This window comes from Ruditapes philippinarum, unplaced genomic scaffold (genome assembly GCF_026571515.1).
Source record: "Ruditapes philippinarum isolate M1 unplaced genomic scaffold, ASM2657151v2 ctg40_1_1_1_1, whole genome shotgun sequence".
Taxonomy (NCBI): Eukaryota; Metazoa; Mollusca; class Bivalvia; order Venerida; family Veneridae; genus Ruditapes; species Ruditapes philippinarum.
Genome location: NW_026863541.1, coordinates 655,247 through 682,198, shown reverse-complemented (window position 1 = coordinate 682,198; position 26,952 = coordinate 655,247). Strand labels below are relative to the sequence as shown.

At 31.8% G+C, this 26,952-nt stretch overlaps 3 protein-coding genes across 3 annotated transcripts; all 3 read right to left on the bottom strand.

Annotated features, from left to right (window-relative positions):
* Window positions 1-1,038: 1,038 nt before the first annotated feature.
* LOC132722414 (solute carrier family 22 member 6-A-like) lies at window positions 1,039-7,137 on the bottom strand. The gene is made up of 9 exons (XM_060706915.1): window positions 7,007-7,137; window positions 6,336-6,640; window positions 5,706-6,127; window positions 5,279-5,509; window positions 4,698-4,832; window positions 4,222-4,304; window positions 3,608-3,740; window positions 1,438-1,510; window positions 1,039-1,182 (listed from the first exon to the last, which is right to left on the bottom strand). Exons 2-9 carry the CDS (start codon window positions 6,636-6,638, stop codon window positions 1,039-1,041), a joined length of 1,524 nt encoding a protein of 507 aa, XP_060562898.1. The 5' UTR covers window positions 6,639-6,640; window positions 7,007-7,137.
* Window positions 7,138-14,819: 7,682 nt separating this feature from the next.
* LOC132722410 (solute carrier family 22 member 6-A-like) lies at window positions 14,820-16,178 on the bottom strand. Its single transcript, XM_060706911.1, has 4 exons — window positions 16,105-16,178; window positions 15,699-15,831; window positions 15,262-15,334; window positions 14,820-15,017 (listed from the first exon to the last, which is right to left on the bottom strand). The coding sequence occupies exons 1-4, from the start codon at window positions 16,148-16,150 to the stop codon at window positions 14,871-14,873; spliced, it is 399 nt and encodes a 132-aa protein (XP_060562894.1). The 5' UTR covers window positions 16,151-16,178; the 3' UTR covers window positions 14,820-14,870.
* Window positions 16,179-18,177: 1,999 nt separating this feature from the next.
* On the bottom strand, window positions 18,178-22,580 carry LOC132722413 (solute carrier family 22 member 13-like). Its single transcript, XM_060706914.1, has 5 exons — window positions 22,276-22,580; window positions 21,645-22,066; window positions 19,437-19,667; window positions 18,455-18,589; window positions 18,178-18,187 (listed from the first exon to the last, which is right to left on the bottom strand). The coding sequence occupies exons 1-5, from the start codon at window positions 22,576-22,578 to the stop codon at window positions 18,178-18,180; spliced, it is 1,101 nt and encodes a 366-aa protein (XP_060562897.1). The 5' UTR covers window positions 22,579-22,580.
* Window positions 22,581-26,952: the final 4,372 nt, after the last annotated feature.

Sequence of the window (26,952 nt, the reverse complement as noted above, 5' to 3'; positions counted from 1 at the left end):
GATTAAAAATCAAAAGTTTTTAATTTAGGGTCAAACAGATCCCAAAAAATCATTGCCATCGAGGTGCGGAAGAAGGTTAATACTTCATTCTGCATCAGTACTTGCTTGCGACGGATTCACATTTTTGGTTAAGAATTCTTTTCCAAATCACACTATTTCCCATATACTTTGTTATACTTTTAAACAAAAGGTTTTGTATGACCCTCATAGGAAGGGAACTCAATATCTGGTAACAAAGTGATCCCTCGGAAGCATGAAAATTGCAGACTCGGTTTGATTGAGTCTGTACATAAGGGATTATGAAAAAGAGCAACATCCCTCACGCACCCTTGCACCAGCTTGAGGGGTACTAAATTCTCAAGTCTGTTTCTGAATTCCAACAAAATTATGCACATTCACACCTGGAAATTTGATTTATCGAATTACTTATTTCTTATTGGAGCCTTTGAGCTCTGAAATTTAGAAAAGACGTTTAAGACTCACATAGTCATACTGACTTTGCTTAAAAGCACACTATACTTCAGAAACGAATATATTTTTTCTGCTTTTTTTAGGACGGGCAAATATGTAATTTATAAAGTTTAAGTAATGATTTGAAAGTTTGTTAGATGATTATCGCCTGATAAACGTACAGCTGTAAAATAAATTGGGCAAAATGGGCCTTTTATTAAAAAAAATGTGCTGGAAATGTAATGTGTTTGAAAATATATCATCTATTAACAAAGTAAAGATTTAAACACTGATCATTTTTGTTTGAATGTAGGCATGATCCAAAAATGACGACTTTTAGCTTACTCAAAGTTTTTCAAGGTTTTACATTCTGATCTGGAATCAATTTTATTTATTTCCATCTATTTTTCTGTTTTCATATTAGATAAATTAAATGCTTTTAACACCTAACAAACAAATACGTTTAGATCATAATAAAAAATAAACATAATTCAATACGTCCTGGCAATGTTCACTTCATTTATCTTTCTTTCTTTTAGCAATGAACTATCAATTTAAGGCGAGTCGATGAAAATATTATCTGTTTATTTAGTTAGTTAAATCTGATGGATCCGGTCTGATGTAGTCTTGTAGTACCATGTTCTTTGTCTCCCTTAGGAACAAAATACAAACCGAAGAAATAAGCAACATTACTCCAGAGAGGAAGTACATGGAACCGGGGAAATATCTATCCTGTATAAAGATAATGAATTACTTTTGCGTCAGCATATAATTATCTTAATTGAATCAGGAAAGAAAATCACTTAATATAATCCAAGAATTTTGAAAACGATTATTTATTTTAAACATAACAACTTGCAAGTAAGGGAATTGTGAATATGTGGAAATCCTGTCAAATGCCCGCGCATAAACTCCTTTAAAAAGGATTAAAACAACTTGCATATTATAAGGCTTTCACATATAAAAATAATTCATTATATTACTTACAATGTGAATCAAAAATGGAGATACAATTGCCCCAAAGCGCCCAACAGTCGCCTGGAAACTGTAACCTGTTGTCCTAAAAATAAGATGGCAATTAAGAAACATAAAATATAGTATGAATTAACGCTGAATAATAAATCTATTAATTTAGGAAAAATGATATCAAGTCTGAGTGCATTGTTGTTAAATAATGCATGGTTTGAGTTAAAATCACGAAGGCCGATAAGTCTGAGTGATTAATTACAAAGCATTTTAACGAAGATAACTATAATGCACGAAGAATTAATATCCATTTTCATTCAAACACGTCAAGAAACAAGATTGCATTTGTAAAAAAGGCTATGCCACCGCATTTATACAACACTAAATAGTAATGTAGGAACAGATTTTTTTTGTTTCTATACATTGTCAATTGAAGAATACCATAATGCATAGATCACTGACCTATCTAATTCTTATTATCAGATTAGTGGTTAAAACATTTGTTATTCAAATAAAAGATCAGAGTAAGAATCTATCAAATTCAGTTGAGTCTATTGAATTTGGTGGTGAAGGTCATGTTTCACATGGCCAAAATTCCATGACTGTACATCAAAGGACAACACAGTAAGACACTTTGTCAAAATCTATGCCAGCTGATATCAAAGTTCACTCTTCATCTTAATCCGTGCACATGGTTCAAATTTCATAGCTGCATATCAAAGGACAAGAAAGTAGGTCACAACATCAAAAAGGTCACCTGATATCAAAGTTCAATTTTACAACTAAAACTGTGCACATAGTCAAACTTTCATGGCTATACATCAAAGGACAAGAAAGTTTGCCACTGTCCTCTTGGGCAAGGCAAAGTTTTGACCCAAGGGCTTAATTCAAACAATCTTGATACAGGTCCACCAAACAACATTTCATGTCAAATATCTAAGCTGTAGTTTTCGTCAATTCAGAAAACATTTGTTTTAGATTCTGTTTTTACTATGTGTATATAATGAAAATCAATGCCCCCGGCAGGGCCAATTTCGACACTAGGCGCAAAAGTTGAACACCTTTGGAAGTGGATCTATGTATGATATTATAAAACAGACATCAAAGCTCTAAGCCTATTACTTTCAGACAAGAAGATTTTTTATTTTTTTACTATATGTACATAGTGAAAATCAATGACCCCTGGGAGGGGCCAATTTTTACACCAGGGCTATAAATTGAACAAACTTGGTAGAGGTTCACTACACAAAGTCTCATGCCAAATATCTAACCTCTAGCCTTTGTTAATTCTGAGACTTTTCAAGTGTTAACTATATACATATAAGGAAAACTATCGCCTCTGGGGCAGGGCAATTTTAACACTAGGCGCATAATTTAGACAATTTTGGTAGACGATCCATAGATAATATTATATACAAAATATCAAAGCTCTAAGCCTTGAACCTTCAGACAAAAAGAATTTAGTTTTTTTTACTATATGTAAGTAGTGACTGAAAATCAATGACCCCCGGGGCGGAGCCAATTTTGACCCCAGGGTTATAATTTGAACAATATTGCTAGAGGTTCACTACACAATGATTCACGCAAAATATCTAACTTCTAGCCTATGTCAATTTAGAGGAGAGGATTTTTTAAAGTTTTTACTATATACATATAAGGAAAACTATGACCCCGGGGCGGGGCAAATGTTGACACTAGAGGCAAAATTTGATCAACTTTGGTAGAGTATCTATAGATGATATCATAAACAATATATCAGAGCTCTAAGCCTTGTACCTTCAGACAATAAGATAGTACATAGTGAAAATCAATGACCCCCGGGGCGGGGCAAATTTTGACCCTAGGGCTATAATTTTAACAATCTTGGTAATGGTTTACTATACAATGTTTCATGCAAAATATCTAACTTCTAGCCTTCGACTATGCCAATTGTGTTAATAATTTTATATAAAATAACTTTTAGTCATAACAAGACATTATTTTTCGCTGGAACAATAAATATATAATGTATTTACTTAAAAAACTTGTATGTAAAGAAAGCAAGATGCAGTTTCTTGAATAACACTTAAATTTAAATTTTGCAAACGTTTTTGTTACCTGAATTGGATAACTCAACGAACAACAATTTACGTTGTAAATTCAGAATTTTTCTGAATGAATTATCGGGTTAAAAATTTGATAACATAGTAACCTTATAACTGTAGGATATAGTTCCGTTGTGTATAGGGTAACACATCTGTCTGCCGATGATACAGCAAATTTGGCTAACATTGAAACCACAAATGTAACTACGATAAGAGAAGAAGATGTTTTCGATATTTTATCTGTAAATAATGTAAATACAGAATATTATAATAGCAACATACGGAAATGTTTTAATTGTATTGTAAGATTGCATTACGAAGAAAACGGTAAGAATGGTGGATCATGGTCCACTTTGAAATGAAGTAAATAATGTAAAAGTGGAAGTGCATTTCAAAATGATTGGGACGCTCATTAAAATTGTGGTTATAACACTGATAAATGTTTTGACATAGACAAGTCATAATGAACAGAAGCTCTAAAATAGGAAGAGCTAAAACTAGAAAATTGACTTCAATATTAATGATATTAATCAAAATTGAATCTTGTTCATTCAATTGTACATTTAACAAAAATTAATTTAAACATTTTTGTAATTGTTGTTCAAGTGAACAAAACATTTTGACATTTGTTGTTCTAAGATGTTTTATATTTTGATTAAAAAACTGATTTAGATTGAATCACTCTAAGGTGTATTTACATATATTTAAATAAATTTGTTACCAAAATGTTGGAAAACACCGGCGGCACAACATAAAATTCCAGACACACAGAACATTGCTAGGCAAAACTTTTTCCTATCATATCTAAAAGAAAGGAAATTAAGATTGAACATGTACAAAAAAAAAAGATAATTAATTAATTAATACAATTTATTATTGAAAAATTAGAGAACTGCCGACTAAGAATGTCATTCCTTTTTGTTTAAGATCATAATATTTATGTTTGCTTTTGTTAAATCAAATTATAAAATATTGAAAACAGGCTATATCTTATTTTGACATTGACTTTATCTGACACGTGGTAAGTATAGTATGAAAAATATAGTTAAACTATTACGAAAGGCACGCACTTAAATATTTTACATGCAACTGCTGGTTACCATAGGGTGCTATTTAATAATAATACTTATTTTTGTTATCGGTACAATAACAATTAATGAACTCTATAATATTGATGTATTTTATTAGCAAGGATACCTGCTAATGAAAACAGCAGTTATCAAATCTGCAGGGAAGTCAGCAAAGTTCATGAGTAACATGGTCAGATACACGTTAACAGAAACAGCCTCTGTTCCAAGTGAAAGGCAGTACCACGAAAGGCACGCAGAAAACCTATAAAATGATGTTTTTGGTAAAAAGAAATGCATGTATCTTCTATTTCTAGCTATGTCATACAATGTAGACGACAGAATCATTTTCATACTACTTAAATGTATAGTGTTAACATTTAACATTTCGATTATGTAGATAGCTTTAAATCTAAGGATCACTTTCGCATCTGTTACTGGAACCAACTAAAACTTAGCTCTGTGTGTAACGTTTCTTGCTGCAGTAAACAACGATTTTCCCGTGACAGAATTGGAATATGTGCGACCAAATATCCTATTACTAATCGTTAACTAACTACAGTTTTTCATTTTTGAACGTGTACAGTGTGTTACATGATTAAAATTATGTTTTATAATTATATTTACATTCATCAGAAATTGAAGTAATTTCGCTTGTATATATGTTTGTTTTATGCAAAGCTCTAATTTAAACATAAATGAATGACCTACCCTACTATACTTAAAAGGAGGGTCACTTTTCGCAACTCTTTCGAAGTCAATAATTTTGTGAAATTAGAATTCATTGTGTTATTTGAAACAGCTTCCTCTTTTGCTCTATTAAATACTTCTTCTAGATCAGGATATTTTCTTCTGTTTACTTTTGCAATAAATTCGATTGATTTTTTCGCTCGCTTCAATTTAATCTTAGCAACCAACCATCTAAAACTTTCTGGTAAGAACCTGTAACAAATAATGAACTTATATTCAGAAAACGCATAATTAAACGATAGGATTCCCATCCTTGCTTGATACTAGTTATTACAACATAGAATCTTAAACATGATATAAACTGCTTTCGAGTGATTGCATTTTTAACTGGCTGACAAATTTCGAGACATATTAAGAAATAAGAAATGTTCAGCAGAAAATACATTACCAAATCATTATGAAAAATAATACACCAACTATCGTCTTCAAAAGATGTAAACTCCTCCAGTCATGCAACCACCATGAAACAAACGCTAATAACATGGCAGCAATCGGTTCTGAAGGGAAACAAACTACCAGTGGTCGCCATTTTGTGGGAACGAATTCTATCATATAGGTAAACTGAGCAGTGTACGAGAGCCCTGCTCCTATGCCGATGAAAAAACGGATGGCTGCATACATTTTCCATGACTGAGTGAAAAAGCCAACCAAACTGAAAAGACTCAATGAAGCAATTCCTGACATTATTGTTGCTTTCCTTCCAAGACTGTCGGCCATCAGTCCAGCAATAATTGATCCGACAAGATATCCAACCATCTGTAATGATGTAATCAATGCCACAATCCAACGTCTGTCACACACTAGGTTCCACTGTATATAGAATATTTATCGCATTAGTACAATTTTGATATGCATTTAAAATCTTTCTGTAGTAAAATGAAATTGTAATTTAATAAATAAACGTTTTTTACTATGAACATGGCAAATAAGTTAAGAAATACATGTTGTTTCGCGATTGTTGACTATTATATTTGTTTCGTTATTTTATTTACTTAAAATATCATCAACATTCAGGTACCTCTGTTACAATAGTATTCATTGATTTCTGAAAAATGTAGGAACTACACGTTGTATTTGGTCCTGCAGAACAAAGGTGATCAGGAGAAACATTGCTCAGATTAAGTGTAGATAAAAATGCCTGTGAGACGTCCAGTTGTGTGCACGAAAAATCAGGGGTATAGCCAATAAAAGACATTGCCAATATGCTCCAAAATATTATCGTGTTTAAACTGTGTATGCATAAACAAAGCAATACTTGGAGATGACCGCAACCACCCAATTCTTCAATGAGATTTTCAGTCTGAACACTGTATGACGACATCTCTTAAATTAAAAAGAAAATTCAACACTTTATCAATATTATTACAAAATATATACTTTTATAAATACATTTGTAAATTTCCAAGTGCCTATTCATAACAATTAAACAATATAAACTGCGCTGATATATTACATTAAAAGACAGAGATAAATTGTTAATACATTTAAGGCGAAATGAAAGTAAGAACTTAAAACCAAATGAAAAGCAATTTGATAGAGGAGTTTACTCTTTTTTACCAGGAATATTATTGTATTAATTTATGTGATACTGATCATAATTTTAACTTCTGATGTGGATATTGTTTGGGTATATTATGCTCTTCAAAGTAAATAGATTTTTAAACAAATAAATGATTAAAATAACTATACCTTAAACAATGCTGTGTTCCTTAAATGCACAAATGATTTTCCTTGTTCGCCACTGGATATGACATGTTGTTTTGCAGCATTATCCATTACTAGCATCTCATATTGAATTTTGCGTGTTCCAGAAATACTTTTACCGTACAATAATGAAATGTAGTATCACACGAAAGTGCTTCAACACGATCATACTCCAGACTCGGTTTGATTTAGCCTAACCATACATGTCAATGTTAAATGTAAGCTGTATATACTGTGCTACATAATTTACCAGAATTTAATCCATAAATATGAAACTGGAGTGCATTTTGGATTAAAGTTACATGCGCCGATGACCATGACAGCCAAACACCAGACGTGTATACATGTACTATAATAATTTCTTGAACATCGAAGCCTACATGTATATGCGATAAATGATACATCACACTTCACATTTTATCATCATTACCGTTGTTAATATATGATTGTATATCTGGTTATTTGTTTAACCATTTCTTCTCAAACGCTAAATAAGAAATGAAACTATTGCTTTTACATTTGTACGACAACCACGCCACATAACTAAAGTGGGTAAACAAACACATGGCTGCTGTAGTAAGTACAATTATAATAATAGAGAATGAACGGATACACATCTTAACCACATTAAATACTGATAATCATGTTTTCAACATGTTGTACATATCCTTTAAAAAAGCTTACGTTTGAAACGAGTGTATAACTAACCTTAAAATACTGATGGATATAACTCAGCGTTTGTAAAGATGCTCAACAAAATACGTGATGACTTGAAAATAGTTTATGTTTACAATAAGTTCTTCCGGTATTATTAATATGGCAATTTGTGTTTAAAAGCGGCAGAGTTGTTAGAAAATTTTGTTCATTAAAAACACTTCATCATTAAAGAAAATGTTGAATGTATTTACATAATCTTCGTTTACGAGCGCGCTCAATAAAAAAAGAAACAGAGCAAACAATTCGATATTGTGCCGAACTTTATAGAAATGTTAACACATGAACAATATATGTCAACCCAGTACGATATGGTTATTCCTACGTCATAAGCAAAAATAGCGGCGGACATTACCGATCGTTTCACTGAACAAAACGACATGCTGATGTAAATAATGTCCATGAACAGGCTCAATGAAACCAGGCCTGCAACATTTTCAATATTCCCGTGTTGGGCTTTCTTTTGGGGATTTATTTCTCTATTTTATCATATATTTTGCAAATAAGGACTTCTCAAAGCAATTTTTATCATGGTTAGTGTTATCTAAGTATCAAAATCTATTCAAAGTAGGACAATCATGGCTTTTCTTGGCTTGAGATATAGTTTTCCTTTTAAGGCATGTGCATTTTCCAACAAGAGTTAATGACTATTGTTAATACCATGAGGGAACAATTACCTTACAATATGATACACTTCTTCCAAGTTAAGACGTCCAATGCACACAGATAAAAAAGTATTTTGGACAAAAAGAAAAAAACAACAAAATATGATAAACAAGATCGACAAGGAAAGGCGGCGTTCAATGAACGCAGCCCCCACCCAGTAACAAGCGTCAGTGGCAAGGAGCCCAGGAATACCCCAAACAAAAATAGGACAGGGCATAAGGCAGAGCACGGGCAGGCAAACCACTACATAAGAATAAATAATTAGTTACTGATAAGGAACTAAAAGAAAACAAATAAATGATGAATATTAGGCCCATATAGTCAAAAAGCACAGGGGAAGGGGACACGAGACCCGGGGGAGGGGGGGGGGGGATAAAGAAAATAAATAAAAACTAGGGGCAAAGGGGAAGATACTTACCGTAGTCGAGAAACAACAAGAGACACAAAAGTGTCACCATAACAGTATAAAACAACATAGACATACATCTGAGGAACATAGAGGGGCGCCGCCTAGGAACGGTCAGCAGCATAAATACTGCTGGGGAGTTTAAATCGGTTAATGGTGCACCAAACCTCGCTCTTAGCCCCACCATGTTCCTATAAATAAGACAGTGTAAATAAAATGAATCCCCGCCAAGTGAAATTCTAACAGTTGTTATGGTTACAAAAGGTTAAATAAGAAAAACACCAAAATGATAATGTAGAAACATAAAAAAGTAAACCCAATGACTATAACAAAAGTACTCGATGTCTTAAAGGAAGACAGAGCAACAAGAAAATCACCTACAAGCGCCCGACGAAGCAAGACAGAAGACAAACATTAAGGCAATTCAGTCCCAAAGGGCTTAAAGAACTGTCCATCATAGAGTCTCCCACTTGGTCCGTCAGATGTAATCAAAGGAGTAAAGCGTAGTGTCCAACTGTAAATGGGTTGAACACTTAGCATGCGGTATGTCTTAAAATAGTAGGGTCATAACCCCTTTTAATAAAACGTTTAATAATTTTAGTAAACACAACAGAAAAATTACAATGACCCAAGATCTTACGAAGTTTGTAAACAACATCCCCGTAAAAATCAGGCTGGCTAATCCCTTGTCGCAGAAGTGTTTTTAGATCACTATTGAATTTTGAAATTAAAAAACACTTCTCTCGTGAAATAATAATCCCAGGATCTAAGGTATTTGGAATGCAGCATTGCCTTGTGGACCCCTATAATGTTTGCAAAGTGAAATATATATAATTCCTGCCGATTAGGTCAAAAATAGACCCGCTCTGAGGGTTACTTAGTTTACATACAATTGTAGAGTAAAATGTCTTAAATTTTTTTGTCTAAACGTACAACGCCTAGGGCACAGATATTTTGAAAAAAAATCATCTAAGTTATATAAATAAGGCCCCTGGGGTGTAAAACGGTGATGTCCAAGGGCTAACTTAGTTTAAATAAACTTTTTTAGTAAATGTCTAAATGTCTAATGTAAAAATAAAATCTTCTTTTCAAAGATTTTAGATATTGTACATGCAGCATAAGCCTTGTGATCCTCTATAAATAAATTTATACATCATTTCCCTGCGATTTAAATTGACTCCATCATGAAGGTACCATAGTTTCTTTTAAGACTTGTATGAGAGATCACCCTCTTTTCTAGAAAAATAAATTTAGATATTCTTTGTGAAACCACAATGCTAAGAGCTTAGGTATTTGGCATGCAACATTGCATAGTGAACCTCTATAAAAGTACCATATATCATGCCTCAAAACTTGGCCTCGACCTTGGTGTCAGTTAAATAACATAGGCTTACATTGGACAATATATTTAAGTCTTCTTTTATGAAACTTCAAAACCATTAGCTTAGTTATTTGACACCATCTAGCAGTGCCAAGTTGCAAACTATAAAAGTAATACAGATCATGGCCTTAAGGTCAATATTGGTCCCGCCCTATGGTTTCTCGTAATCTATATAGATTTGTATTTAGAAAAATATATTTAATGAGTTCTCCTGGAAAACAGCAATACCTAGAGCTTATATAGATAGACAGTACTAAAATATGCCGCATTATCTAGTTATCCTCTGTCTAAGTAATGTTAATCAAAATTGTCTCGCCCTTGGCGTCACTTAGTTTACATAGACTTGCAAAGTGGAAATACTAATAAAATCCTTGTCTGAAAATAAAATATCCAGAACTACCTTATGGTCCTCTAAAAAGGTAAAGAAAAATATGACCCTGTAGTCGAAATTGGCCTCGCCCTCGGGGTCAATAGTTTATATAGGCTTATATAGGAAAATATATTAAAGTCTTCTTTTGCAGGGCTGGGAATCAAAACTGCATAGAATCCTACAAAATGTAAACAAACGCCGCCATCTTGGAACGAAAAAAGTATGTTTTTGTTTATAATTCTTTTTGTTGGAAATGACTGAAAACCAAATATATGTATTAACACGCTCAACTATTTTCCTTTTCGTTCGGTATATGTTGCTTGCACAACTATTTTGTATAACAAAAGTTATAGCGAACTTGCCACTCGAAGCGGAGCAGAATTTTTATGAATTTTGTGGATACGACGCAGTTAATATTGCTTTATCTATCGTTTTTTCCTTCAAATTAATTATATACTTATTTCAGAATTCACCATAAACTTCAAAATACAATTTTTTGCATCATTACTAAGATTTCATTAAAAAGAAATGTTTATTTTCCAAGAAAACAATAATGTATACGAAATGATACGACGCAGTTGAAAATAAAATATCATACGACGCAGTTGTATTTTCATTGCAGGCTGCATATTGATTCAAGTATGCTAGTAAAGTCCAACAACATTTCTTGTTTGCGATTTTTCATTAAATATTATGAATGCGCACAAGTGACCTATACAACTTAAGTCGAGAGCAGAAGTCACTCATTGGTCCCACGAAAATGGAAAATTCTATTAAGGCTTCATTTTTCGGTCGCATTTTTAGCACCTGTCATAAGCATCTACAAATTCCGAAAAATGTGTATAAAATACATTGAAACACGTGATCGCAACCCATATGACAACGTACGTGTTTGAGTGCTGCCTTAGCATGCCTATTAACTTGTTCTCATGAGTTCCAAACTAATGGGGATGGTTATATTTTTTCTATGAGCAAATTGCATAGCTTCCTTTGTATAATTACAACATTTTGCAACAATTCCGTTATCACTTATGTCTTTTTTCTTAATAAATAATGAGAACAGATTAGCTTTATTATTTGAAACTTAAATCGGTATTTAAATAAAGTATTATTCCTCTTTTAAAACATGATCAGGAGAAATGGTCATTTATTCTGACCAATATCGTTTAAAAGATTAGATTATAAATGGTTAAGCTACGATATACTTTTGTAAGTACTGTACGAGTTTCGTTCAATCATTTTATGTCCAGCGCCGTGGAACTTTACCGCTGATTTTGTCGTATTGCATTTCTTTATCGACGATGAGAACAGGTCTACGGAATGTTTTTTTTCTGGATTCGCACTATAGTGTCATTCTTCTTCATTAAAAAACTTTAAATTTTCAAATTCGGGTTACAAAAGATAAAACAAAACACAAATTTTGTAAAGTAGCCAGGTGTCCGTTTTGCAAAGGTTTTTTATCCTTTGCACCGATAAATTTGATACAGATATATGCACGACATGATGTTTCAATAGTATTGAAGTTTTCCTATATAAGATTAAAGCCAGGATGTGAAAACCTCTGATTATCGCAGTGAAAAGAGAAGGCATCTTAACATAACTTTATACTAAAGTGTGATTTTTATTTGATAATGAATTGCCTGACACATATTTTTTTCAGAAAATGTCTTCGAAGAGGATTACCCCCTGTTTACATTGAAAAATTCTCTGCTATTCACAACACTGACACATCCTTTTTTAAACGAAATATCAAAGTAAAAAGTGATCTTAAGAGTAAGGAAATATTTCATTTTAACAAGAAATTTAAATGTTATTCACTTTATAATTAATTTAAATACTTGTAATCTTAAAACTTCGTGCCAGAAGAATAATAAAAAAGACTGCTTACTTGGACGGCTGACATTTAAGACCATGGTTAACAAATTTGTTGGAAAAAATGCAGACAGGTGTGTCCGACCGAGGCCGAGCTGTTTATATTTACTGACTTCAAATCACTTGCACTTAACTGCTGTGAATTTGAAAACCACTAGGGACTTCTGATTATTTCGTAAGCTAATGGTTCTCTGCAGGTGTAACATTTTGCCTGAAATAATGCACAAAGGCGCATCTGAGGTTCTTACCTCCAGTAAAACTAAAGTGTAGAGTGAAAGTTTGAAAGCAGTCATCACCTAGTACATACTGACTCACAGTTAAATAAGAGCGTAGCTAGCCAAAATGATTTTTTTTATTCAATTTTATAGACCTCTATATTTTTGCCCCCAAAATACGGATAATATTGAGCATACCGGACAATATAAGAAATTATTTCAGATATTATGATAAATAAAGTAGCATGTTCATGTTTAACTGAAAAGTAGCGTCTGCAATGTAAATTGGACATGACACAATGCTTTCTAAATAATCAAAAGCATCAGAACATAGCTATAAACTGCGAATGATCTTAGTTTTTTTATCTAGCACAAGTGATTATCCGGTAAAATTAACATATATTGCCAAAATTATCCCTGTTGAAAAGACTACCAAAAATACAACTGCGTCGTATCATATTTTATTTTCATCTGCGTCGTTTCATTTTGTACATATTACTATTTTCTTGGAAAATACATATTTCGTTTTAATGAAATCTTAGTACATGATGCAAAATTATATTTTGAAGTTTTGAACTCTAAAATTAGTATATAATTGATTTGAAGGAAAAAAACGATAAAGCAATATTAACTGCGTCGTATCCACGAAATTTCATAACAATTCTGGCCCGCTTCAAGTTGCAAGTTCGCTATAACTTTTGATTTACAAAATAGTTGTACAAACAACATATACCGAAAGAAGCGGAAAATAGTGGAGCATGTTAATACATATATCTAGTTTTCAGCCATTTCCAACAAAAAGAGTAATAAACAAAAACATACCTTTTTCGTTCCAAGATGGCGGCGTTTGTTTACATTTTGTAGGATATGACGCAGTTTAGATTCCCAGCCCTGTTTTTAGAAACTGCAATGCCAAGAGCCGATATATTCGTCAATAAGCATGTCGTACTATGTCTAGAAATATTTTTAAATTCTGCAGATTGGGTAAAAGATGACAAACCAAATGTGACATCATAATCATTCAGACTTTGATTTTTCACATTGAAAAAATGTGACCTTTTCTAGCAATGTATCTCAGTTGGTAAGAGATCTGGGCCATCATGGCCCCCTTTTTACATTTTTCTCTCGTTTTCATGAAAGCACGAAACTAAAAATTTCATCCTTAGACGGCCAATATAACCTTTAATATTTTAAGAACAGATATAAATTTATCATACTTAATACATATGATTAATAATCAATATGTTTAATAATGGTCAGATAGATCCTAAAATTTTATTGACGTCGGTTTTTTGAAAAGGATCGGAAAAAGGTAAACACTACATTGTGCATCAGTATTTGCAACGGATTCGCACTTTTGGTTAAACATTTCGTCCTAATTCACACTATCTTGCCATATACTGTCTTGTTATATGTCACATCTAGAAGTTTGATTTATCGAATCGCTTTTTTTCTTTTTACAGCCTTTGAGCTTTATGCTTTTAAAGACGTGCATGATCATACTGACTTTGCTTTAAAGCATATTATATATACCTCAGAAACGAACATATCTTTCTCTTTTTTTTTAGGAAGGGCAAACACGTTATCTATAATGTTTAAGTAATGGTTTGAAAGTATATAAGATGTTTATCACCTAATGAACGTAGAGTTGAATGTGATATTATATCTCATAACAGTATCAAATTGTAACAAAGAACATGTTGTATTTGACTTCTATACAAAATACGCAGTAACTTAAACAATGCAAATGGCCAAACAGCAATAGAAACAATTATGAAAGAATTATGTCCTGGAAAGTTCATACACTATTGGCCTGTGCTTGAAACACATTGTGCCGGATTCAGATTCTTGGTTAAAAACTTTTCCCAATTCACACTTTTTCATATATACCTTTTGTTATACTTTCAAACATTACATCCATAACAAATTAAATATTTGAACACAGCATTTTTGTTTCGATGCTGGCGTGATACCTAAATGACGACCTTCAGCTTAATCAGATTTTGAAAGGTGTTACATTCTGATCTGAAATCGATTTTATTTTAGTCATAGTTATACTATTTCCATACAACATTAGTTATACCTTTAACACCTAACACAAATATAAAAGATCATAGTAGAAAATACAACATCAATAAATAAATCTGAGCAATGATTATGATATTTATCTTTATTTTTGCAATGAAATATCAATTAAAAGCGAGTCTATGAAACTATTAAACTGTTTATTTAGTACTTAAATCTGATGGATCCGGCCTGATGTAATCTTGCAGTACCATGTCCTTTGTCTCCCTTAGGAACAAAATGCAAACCGAAGAGATAACCAATATAACTCCACAGATAACGTACATGGCACCGGGGAAATATCCATTCTGTAAAAAGATAATAAATAACATTTACTTCAGCATATAATTATCTTATCTGAAAAACGAAAGAAAATGACTAATTATAATTCAATAAGATAGCGATTATTTAGTTAAAACAGAACAACTTGTAAATAAAGGAATGGTGAAAATGGTGAAAATCCATGAATTAATTTCTTTTAAAAATAAAATGACAACTTGCATATTATAAGGCTTACACATATAAAAAATAATTCATTATAATATTACTTACAATATGAATCAAAAATGGAGATACAATTGCCCCAAAGCGTCCAACAGTCGCCTGGAAACTGAAACCTGTTGTCCTTTAAAATGATAACAATTAAAAAGCATAAAATACAGTATTAACAAACGATTTCAATAAATAAATTGATTGATAAGTTTTTCATTTTTCATATAACATGCGAACATCGATTTTGCCAATTGTATGAATATTTTTTTTAACAAAAGCACCTTTTAGTCATGAATAGAAAACAATTTTTCCTTAAACAATAGATGTATTTACTTAAATACTTGTTTGTATAGAAAGAAGGATACAGTATCTTGTGTTGCACTAAAATTTTAATTTTGCAAACTTTTTTTTTGATAACTCAAAGAAAAGAAAATTACGTTCAAAATTCAGAATTGTTATTAATTTATAAAGGGTTTTTAACTTGATAACATAGTTACCTTATAATTGTAGGATATAGTTCCGTAGTATACACAATAACACTTCTGCTTGCAGATGCTACAGAACATTTGGCCAATATTGATACCACTAATGTAGTTACCATAACAGAGGAAGATGTTTTCGATAGTTTATCTAAAATTGATCTTGTAATATAAGATTGTGTCCCAAAGACAAAAGTAAAAATGTAAGATCAAAATAGAATTTAATTGCATTTTGAAACGAAACTAAGTTTAATAAAGAAGTTATAAGTGGAAAGGCACCGAACAACGTTTAGAATGCTCATTAAAATCGTTTTTTTACACTGATAAAGGTTATGTTGTAAAATAGGAAAAGATAACACTAGAAAATTTCTTCATTGTTAATGATATTTTCAAAATTGAATTTTATTTACAATTAACATGTTACCAAAATGTTGGAAAACACCGGCGGTACAACATAAAATTCCAGACATACAGAAAATTGCTAGGCAAAACCTTTTTCTACCATATCTATAAGAAAGTAAACAATTGAACAGTAACAAAAATGATAAATCAATTTATACAAAAAAATATTTTAAAAGTTTTTACTATACACATATCAGAAAAATCAATGACCCCTGGGTGGGGCCAATTTTTACCCAAGGTTTTTTTTTTAACAAACTTGGTAGGCGCCCACTAGAAGATGTTTCATGCTTTATATCTAAGCTCTTAAACTAACTAAAAAACTTTTAAACTTTTAAAGAAGATTTTTAAGTTTTTACTATATACAAATAAGGAAAATCAAAGACCTCCTGGGCGGGGTCAATTTTTACCCCAGGGCTTTTATTTAAACAAACTTGGTAGACACCAACTAAAAGGTGTTTTATGCTTAACATCTCTAGCTATTTGTTTTTTTTTAAAATAAGATTGTTTCAAGATTTTGATCTATATACAAATAAGGAAAATCAATGACCCCCGGACGGGGCCAATTTTGACCCCAGGGCATTTATTTGGAGAAACTTGGTAAACACTGACTAAATGGGTTTTCATGCCAAATATTTAAGCCCTAGCTCTTTTGGTTTTCTAAAAGAAGATGTTTTAAGTTTTTTCTTTCGGTTGCCATGGCTACCAGTGTTCTGCTTGGAAAGACGACGGCCGCACGCAGGACGAAAAGGGAACACAAAAGTTCACCATGTCACCTTGTGACAGGTGAGCTAGAAATTGAAAACTGGGTGCATCATAGATATTGACTTTATCTACCATGTCGTAAGTACATTATAAAAAATAACAACAGGGTAATAATGGCTCTGAGTCGCTCACCAGAAACAACTGCTTTCTGCAATGTTGGAAGTTATCCATTGTCAATATTTTCTAATATTTAATTTGAGCATAGAATATGTTTAAACAATAATTTGAAGAAATGCCATGACCTGGGGTATTTAAGCTTTAGCTTAAACGGGCAAATCAAATTAATGAGCATTCTTCATAAAAGCCTACCTAAAAATGCTATAAGGTTTGGTGATCATCTATCAATTATTTCAGTAGGAAATGATGTTCAAAGGTTTTTTTTCTATTTTCAGCTTTAGTGGCCCCTTCAAGGGGCTAATCAAATTATTATGAGCAAAAATGATAAAAGAGTACCTAAGAATGCTACAAAGTTTGGTGATCATCCATCAATTAGTTCTGTAGTAGAGGATGTTTAAAGGTTTTTCTTTTTTTAGCTTTAGCGCCCCCTTAAAGGGGCCAATCAAATTAATATGAGCCAATTTAATAAAAGACTTCCCAAGAATCCTACAGACAAAGTTTGGTGATTATCCATTAATTAGTTTTGTAGAAATAGACGTTTAGGTATTTCTATTTTTAGCTTTTGCGGTCCCTAAAAGGGGCCAATCAAATCAATATGAGCAAATTTGATAAAAGATTAATCAAGAATGCTATAGACAAAGTTTGGCCAATTTTGAACATGTCTAAACGTTTTTCTATTTTTAGCTATAACAGACCCTAAAAGGGGTCAATCAAATAAATATGAGCACACTTGATAAAAGACTACCTAAGAATGCTGCAGACAAAGTTTGGTGATCATCCATCAATTAGTTCTGTAGAAATAGAGGTTAAAAGGTATTTCTATTTTTAGCTTTTGCGGCCCCTAAAAGGAGCCAATCAAATTAATATGAGCAAACTTAATAAATGACTACCCAAGAATGCTACAGACAAATTTGGTGATCACTCATCAATCAGTTCTGTGGAAGAAGACGTTTAAAGGTTTTTTCTACGTTTAGCCATAGAGACCCCTCAAAAGGGCCAATCAAAATAATATGAGCAAACTTAATAAAAGACTACCTAAGTTTGCTACAGACAAAGTTTGGTAATTATCCATCAATTAGTTCTGCAGAAATAGACGTTTAAAGGTATTTCTATTTTGAGCTTAAGCGGCCCCTAAAAGGGGCCAATCAAATCAATATGAGCAAACTTGATAAAAGATTACCCAGGAATGCTACATACAAAGTTTGGTTATCATCCATCAATCAGTTCTGCAAAAATAGACGTTTAAAGGTATTTCTTTTTTAGCTTAAGCGGCCCCTTAAAGGGGCCAATCAAATTAATATTAGCAAACTTGCTAAAAGACTAACCAAGAATGCTTCAGACAAAGTGTGGTGATCAACTATCAATTAGTTCTATAGTAGAAGATGTTTAAAGGTTTTTCTATTTTTAGCTCTGTTGACCTCTAAAAGTGTTTTGAGGTAAATATGCCCAGCAGTTTCAGAGAATAAGACAGTAGAGAATATAAACAGTGATACCTGCTAATGAAAACAGCAGTCATCAAATCTGCGGGAAAGTCAACAAAGTTCATGAGTAATATGGTCAGATACACGTTAACAGAAACAACCTCCATTCCAAGTGACAGACAGTACCAGGAAAGGCACGCAGAGAACCTATAAAGAAGTGTTTTTGGTAAAAAGAAATCTAACAAATGCATATATTTTCAAGTTGTAGCTTCGTCATACAGAATCATTTTCATACTACTTAATGTATTGTGTTACAATTTGCACATTTTGATTATATAAATAGCTTTCAGCTTATAGATACACTTTCGAATCTGTTACTGAAACCAACTACAACTTAGCTCTGTGTGTAACGTTTCCTGTTGCAGGAAACAACGATTTCCCACGGACGGGAAATTACAACGCGTGCGACTAAGATTGGGATATATTTCACTGAGAGAGCACAAAAAGGTATATCCGACGAGTTGGCGCAGCAACGAGTGAAATATGACTAATATGACTTTTTTGCGTTCCCGTGGTGAAATATATTTCGATCTTAGACTAAACTACACGAATTTTCTCTTTATTACATGCAGAGAAACGTTTAAAAAGACATTTCAAACTAATACTAAATGAACATCGCACCAAAAAATATCACGACGCCATTGACTGGTTTCTAGTACTATACACGCTGGTATTTCTGACACACCGTAACGGGCTTAATTCCAAAAACACTGAAAAATATCAAATTGATAATTTCACTGTTTCAAACAATGAAATACCAGTTTTCAATTTCACTGAAATAATTCTATAAACCACCGAAAAGCATGTAATAAACTCGTGTTACTACTCGTTAACTACAGTTGTTAATCTTTAAAAGTGTACAGTGTGATAAATGATTAAAGAATTATTATATTTACATACCAGAAACTAATATAACTTCATTTTATATGAACAATATGTTTGCATTATGAAAAGCTGTCAATTTCAACTTTTTAAACAACAATGAATTACCTACCCTACTATACTTAAAGGGAGGGTCACATTTCGCAACTCTTTTGAAGTCAGTAAGTTTGTGAAATTAGAATTAATTGTGATATTTGAAACTGCTTCTACTTTTGCTCTATTAAATACTTCTTCTAGGTCAGGATATTTTCTTCTGTTTACTTTTGCAATAAATTCGATTGATTTTTTCGCTCGCTTCAATTTCATCTTAGCACCTAGCCATCTAAAACTTTCTGGGAAGAACCTGTAAAAACAATTAAATCGTAATTTCATTAACTTTTAAAAGATAACGCATAATTAAACGATAGGATTCGCATCCTTGAATGATACTAGCTATTACAACAAAGAATCTTAAACTTAATATAAAACTGCTTTCGAGTGATTTCATTTTTAACTGGCTTGTTTTTTTCTGACAAGTTTCAGAGAATTATTTAGAAATATTGAGGCCATTCAAAATGTGACTTAATAACCAAAATAAATTACGAGAATAAATTAAACCAATTTAAAGCAGACATTAATAGATGGAGGGCAAGACGTTTAACAACAATTGGCAATATATCAATTTTAAAATCCTTAATTATTTCAAAACTAACCTTAATAATATCTGTTCTTCCGAGTCCGCCAGAAGAAATTATGTAAACAATTACACAAAACTGTTTTGCATTTATATGGCACTCAAAAAGAGACAAGGTTAAAAGGGATGTATTTATACAAAACTTTAAATATGGAGGCTTAAATATGATAGACTTGCCGATTTTTATGAACTCGATTAAATCAAGCTGGATCAAAAGAATATTTCATGAAAATAACCATGGATTGTGGAAAGAGATAATAAAGAAAAATTTACAAAAAATAGGTGAAATCGACATATTTAAAAGTAATTTAAGTAAATTAAACACAAATGATATACAAAAAGTTAAAATCGAAAATACTTTCTTAAAAGAATTACTACTGCCATGGAGTAAAATAAATTTTAATAAAAATCCACAAAATCTATAAGACCAAATAATATGGCAGAATTCACACATAAAAAATAAATTAAATAATGGATCTTAAATTCTTTTTCCAAAATGGAAATGTAGAAATATCAATAAAATAAAGGATATTTATTAACAGGAAACAAAACAATTTTAAAAACCTTGTGACCAGCTGAAAACTTAATTTTGACATTCCTGATACAGAAAATATTTAACTTTTATCAAATTAATTTCATCAATACCCAAAGAATGAAAACGTAAACTACAACAAATTAATCAAACTTCAACGCCAAAAGAAATAAGCACTTTTGATATCATAGAAAAAAAACAAACACGTCCAATATCAGTTACAAGTTAACACAGATTCAAAAGCAAATAAGACTCTGTAAAAAAAAATCGCAAATAAAATGGGAAGAACGATTTCCTCAAAACAAATCTCAATGGCAAAATATTTACGAAAACGTTTTTGTTTATTGCAAAGATAATATTTTACAAAACTTTCAATATAATTTTTTACACAGGAATATTGCAACAAACAAATTTCTCCTTCAATGTAAATTAACCGAATCTAGTATGTATGGATGTTGAAAGTATAGGCCACCTATTTTGGGACTGCCAAACGGTACAAATATTCTGGAATAATTTATTCAAATGGCTTAATGAAATAGCAATAAATGTTACGTATGACAATTTTACATCTTTCGTTCATGCTAAAGATAAGAAAACATCGTATATTTTTCTCTTTTCAAAATATTACATTTATACCAGTAAATTAAATAAACTCCAGATATAAGTATCTACAAAAGAAAATTTTTAAACAGATTAAAAATTGAAAGATTTGTTGCGTTACAAAATGATACACTAGAAGAATTTGAAAATTGCTGGATAAATCTTATTGAATTGTTTGATTTCTAAATAGTACATGCAGAGGAAAATGCTACTAAAGCAGTTACTTTACTCTTTTCTTTTTTAACCTTTTGCCCCTATGTAATTGTGTAAATGAATGAACCTCTTAACTTTTTAAAATGTCTTATATATTCTGACTAAAAACATAACAAAATAAATTTATTTTTAATTATCTACATATCAATGAAAATGCTAAAGTTATCATGGTTTGTATTCTTGTATTGTATTATTTTTCTTAAATAAACGGGCCTTAAACGTGGTTCAAAAAAAAAAGAAGAAATATTGAGATGAACGAGATATTCGTTTCGAAAAGAAATGTTGTGCAGAAAATACATTACCAAATCATTATGAAAAATAATACACCAACTATCGTCTTTAAAAGATGTAAACTCCTCCAGTCATGCAACCACCATGAAACAAACGCTAATAACATGGCTGCAATCGGTTCTGAAGGGAAACAAACTACTAGTGGTCGCCATTTTGTGGGTACGAATTCTATCATGTATGTAAACTGAACAGTATACGAGAGTCCTGCTCCTATACCGATGAAAAAACGGATAGCTGCATACATTTTCCATGACTGAGCGAAAAAGCCGACAAAACTGACAAAAGTCAATGAAGCGATTCCTGACATTATTGTTGCCTTCCTTCCAAGACTGTCGGCCATCAGTCCTGCAATAATCGATCCGACAAGATAGCCAACCATCTGTAATGATGTTATCAATGCCACAATCCAGCGCCTGTCACAAATTAGGTTCCACTGTATATAGAACATTTATCGCATATGTTCATTTTTGATATGCATTTTAAATATTTGTGTAGTAAGATGAAATTGTCATTTAATAAACGTTTTTACTATGATAATGGTAAATAATTTAAGAAATACGTGTAGTTTCGCGATTGTTGACTAATATATTTGTTTCGTTATTTTATTATTTAGTATTTGAAATATCATCAACATTTTGTTACCTCTTTTACAATGGTATTCATTGATTGCTGAAAAATGTAGGAACTACACGTTGTATTCGGTCCTGCAGAACATAGGTGATCAGGAGAAACATTGCTCAGATTAAGTGTAGATAAAGATGACTTTGAGACGTCCAGTTGTGTGCACGAGAAATCAGGGGTATAGCCAAAGAAAGACATTGCCAATATGCTCCAAAATATTATCGTGTTTGAACTGTGTATGCACAAACATAGCAATACTTGAAGATGACCGCAACCACCCAATTCTTCAATGAGATTTTCAGTCTGAACACTGTATGACGACATTTCTTAAATTGAAATGAAACTTAAACACATTATCAATATCATTATAAAATCTTTACTTTTAATGACACTATAGTGAATTTCTAAGTGCCTATTCATAACAATTAAACAATATAAACTGCGCTGATATATTACATTAAAAGACAGAGATAAATTGTTATTACATTTAAGGCAAAATGAAAGTAAGAACTTAAAACCAAATGAAAAGCAATTTGATAAGGGGGGTTTTTTTTTTTCCCAGGAATATTATTGTTTTTAATTTTGTGATATAAATCAAAATTTTTAAACTTCTGATGGGGGATTTTTTTTGGGTATTTTAAATGCTCTTAAAAGAAAAATAAAATTTTTTAAAAAAATAAATATTAAAAAAAACTATACCTTAAACAATGCGGGTTTTTTCCCCCTTAATTTGCAAAAAATTTTTTCCTTTGTTCGCCACGGGGTTCCTTAACTGAAAAAATGTTTTTCCCCTTTTTTCCCCCAAACTGGATAAAAAATGTTGTTTTGGGCAGCATTTTTTAAATTTAAAACGGGCCCAATCTAAATATTAAATTTTGCGTGTTCAAAAAATTTATTTTTTACCGTAAAAAATTTGAAATGTAGTATCACTTAAAAGGGTGTTCAAACGGCAAAATTTATATCATACCCCAAAAACTCGTTTTGATTAAAACCCATCCATACAAATAATGTTAAATTTTTAAGCTTTTATATACTGTGCTGCAGAAGTTAATCCATAAATATGAATCTGGAGTGCATTTTTTAATTAAAGTTACATGCGCCGATGACCATGACAGCCAGTAACCAGACGTGCACACATGCAATATAATAATTTCTTGAACATCGAAGCCTACATGTATATGCCATAAATGATACATTAAATTTCACATTTTATCATCATTACCGTTGTTAATATATGATTGTATATCTGGTTATTTGTTTAACCATTTCTTCTCAAACGCTAAATTAGAAGTGAAACTATTGCTGTTACATTTGTAGGACAACCACGCCACTTGACTATAATGGGTAAACAAACACATGGCTGCTGTAGTAAGTACCATTATAATAAAAGAGAATGAACGGATACCAGCTTAACCACATTAATTACTGATAAGCATGTTTTCAACATGTTGTACCTATCCTTTAAAGACGCTTACGTTTGAAACGAGTGTATAAGTAACCTAACTACTGATGGATATAACTCAGCGGTTGTAAAGAAGCTCAGCAAAATTCGTGATGACTTGAAAATAGTTTATGTTTACAATAAGTTCTTCCAGTATTATTAATATGGCAATTTGTGTTTAAAAGCGGCAGAATTGTAAGAAAATCTTGTTCATTTAAAACACTTTATCATTAAAGAAAATGGTGCCTGTATTTACATAATCTTCGTTTACGACAAAAACTTCCAAAGCGCGCTCAATAACAAAAGAAACAGAGCAAACTATTCGATATTGTGCTGAACTTTATAAAAATGTTAACACATGAAAAATATATGTCAACCCAGTTCGATATGGTTATTCCTACGTCATAAGCAAAAATGGCGGCGGACATTATCGATCGTTTACTGAAAAAAACAACGACATTCTTATGTTAATTATGTCCATTAACAGCCTCAATCAAACCAGGCCTGCAACATTTTCAATATTGCCATGTTGGGCTTTCTTTTGGGGATTTTGTTCTCTATTCTATCATATATTTTGCATATAAGGACTTCTCAAAGCAATTTTTATCATGGTTATAGTTATCTAAGTATCAAAATCTATTCAAATTAGGACAATTATGGCTTTTCTTGGCTTGAGATATAGTTTTTCTTTTAAGGGATGTGCATTTTCCAGTAAGAGATAATAACTATTGTTAATACCATGAGGGAACAATTAACTTACAATATGATACACTTCTAATCCAAGATAAGACGTCCAATGCACACAGATAAAAAAGTATTTTGACAAAAAGAAAAAAAACACACTTCTTTTGTGAAATAATAATCCCAGGAATACAGCATTGCCTGGTGAACCCCTAAAATGTTTTGCAAAGTGAATCTCTAAAACTTTATATAATTCCTGCCCATTAGGTCATAAAAAGACCCGCTCTGAGGGTTTCTTAGTTTACATACAATTGTAGAGTAAAATGTTTTAAATTTTATTTGTCCAAACGAACAACGCCTAGGGCTCAGATATTTTGCAACAGTCACCTTACATCATCGTGGGGTGTAAAACAGTGATGTCCAAGGGCTAATTTAGTTTAGATAAGTTTTTAAGTAAATTAAATCTTTTCAAAGACCTCTATAAAAATTATATATCATGTCCCTGCGATTTAAATTGACCCCGTCATGAGAGTACCTTAGTTTCTTTGAAGACTTGTATGAGAGAGATCATCTTCTTTTCTAGGAAATTAAATTAAGGTCTTCTTTGTGAAACTACAATGCTAAGAGATTAGGTATTTGGCATGTAACATTGCACAAAAGTACTATATATTATGCCTCAAAAATTGGCCTCAACCTTGGTGTCAGCTAAATAACATCAATATATTTTAGTCTTCCTTTATGAAACAGCAAAACCATAAGCTTAGTAATTTGACATCATCTAGCATTGCCAAGTTGCAAACTATAAAAGTAATACAGCTCTTAATCTATAAAGATTTGTATTTAGAAAAATATATCTTAAGTGTCTTCATGGAAAACAGCAATACCGAGAGCTAAGATAAATAGATGGTACTAAAATATGCCGCATTATCTATTTATCCTCTGTCTAAGTAATGGTAATCAAAATTTCCTCGCTATTGGGGTCACTTAGTTTACATAGTCTTGCAAAGTGAAAGTATTTAAAATATCTATCTCTGAAAATAAAATGTCCAGAACTACATTATGGTCCTCTAAAAAAGGTAAAGTAAATTATGACCCCCTGTAGTCAAAATTGGCCTCGCCCTCGGGGACAATAGTTTATAGAGGCCAATATAGGAAAATATATTAAAGTATTCTTTTGTGAAACTGCAATGCCAAGAGCCGAGATATTCGTCTATTAGCATGTTGTTGTAAATATTTTTAAATTCTGTAGTTTAGGTAAAAGATGACAAACCAAATGTGACATCATAATCATTACAGACTTTGATTTTAACATCAAAACAATGTGACCTTTTCTAGCAATCTCAGGTGGTTAGCGATCTGGGCCATCATGGCCTTCTTTTTACAATTTTTCTCTCGTTTTCATGAGAGCAAGAAACTTAAAAATGTCATGTTTAAACGGTCAATGTAACCTTAAATATTTTAAAAACAGATATAGGCTTATCATATTTAATCAATGTTAGGATCGAACAGATCCCAAAAGTGTATTGACGTCGGTGTTTGAAAAGGATCGGGAAAAGGTAAACACTACATTGTGCATCAGTATATGCAACGGATTCACACTTCTGGTTAAGAATTTCGTCCTAATTCACACTATTTTGCCATATACTTTCTTGTTGTATCTTCAAACAAAAGATTTTGTAAGGGGAGTCTGTTTGTGAATTCCAACAAAAATATGTCACATCTAGAAGTTTGATTTATCGAATCGCTTTTTTTCTTTGAAAATTTTGAGCTTTATGCTTTTAAAGACGTGCATGGTCATACTGATTTTGCTTTAAAGCATATTATATATACCCCAGAAACGAACATATCTTTCTCTTTTTTATGAAAGGGCAAACACGTTATAATGTTAAAGTAATGGTTTGAAAGTATATAAGATGTTTCTCACCTTATGAACGTAGAGTTGAATGTAATATTGTTTGTCATAACAGTATTAAAATGTAACAAAGAACATGTAGTATTTGCCTTCTATACAAAATACGCAATAACTTAAACAATGCAAATGGCCAAAAAGCAATAGAAACACAATATGGTTTAGGTTATTTGTAATTGAGTAGCCTACTGAACTTTTAACAGGACACAAACAGTACAAAGCTTTTGACAAATAAAAATAAATGCATATCTTAGGCGTAATGGACCTTACTTAAGAATTATGTCCTGGAAAGTTCATACACTTTTGACCTGTGTTTGAAACACATTGTGCATCAGTATTTGCGACGGATTCAGATTCTTGGTTAAGAACTTTTCCCAATTCACACTTTTTCCCATACACCTTGTTGTTATACTTTCAAACATTACATCCACAACAAATTAAAAATTTGAACACACATTTTTGTTTGGATGCAGGCGTGATCCTTAAATGACGACCTTCAGCTTAATCAGATATTTAAAGGTGTTACATTCTGATCCGAAATCAATTTTATTTTAGTTATAGTTATACTATTTCCAATAGTTATGCTTTCAACACCTAGCACAAATATAAAAGATCATAACAGAAAAAAAAACATCAATTAATAAATCTGAGGAATGTTTACTATATT

Excerpts from the sequence above, each read along its gene's own strand:
- LOC132722414 (XM_060706915.1), bottom strand. The coding sequence starts at position 6,638 with ATGTCGTCATACAGTGTTCAGACTGAAAATCTCATTGAAGAATTGGGT. Across the intron at positions 1,511-3,607 it reads CTATATCCTACAGTTATAAG|GACAACAGGTTACAGTTTCC; the intron begins GTTACTATGTTA and ends TCTTATTTTTAG. Across the intron at positions 1,183-1,437 it reads CTCCATTTTTGATTCACATT|GATAGATATTTCCCCGGTTC; the intron begins GTAAGTAATATA and ends ATCTTTATACAG.
- LOC132722413 (XM_060706914.1), bottom strand. The coding sequence starts at position 22,578 with ATGTCGTCATACAGTGTTCAGACTGAAAATCTCATTGAAGAATTGGGT. Across the intron at positions 22,067-22,275 it reads TGAATACCATTGTAAAAGAG|TGGAACCTAATTTGTGACAG; the intron begins GTAACAAAATGT and ends TTCTATATACAG. Across the intron at positions 18,590-19,436 it reads CTCCCTTTAAGTATAGTAGG|GTTCTCTGCGTGCCTTTCCT; the intron begins GTAGGTAATTCA and ends ACTTCTTTATAG.
- LOC132722410 (XM_060706911.1), bottom strand. The coding sequence starts at position 16,150 with ATGTCTGGAATTTTATGTTGTACCGCCGGTGTTTTCCAACATTTTG. Across the intron at positions 15,832-16,104 it reads CGGTGTTTTCCAACATTTTG|ATAAACTATCGAAAACATCT; the intron begins GTAACATGTTAA and ends GATCAATTTTAG. Across the intron at positions 15,335-15,698 it reads CTATATCCTACAATTATAAG|GACAACAGGTTTCAGTTTCC; the intron begins GTAACTATGTTA and ends ATCATTTTAAAG.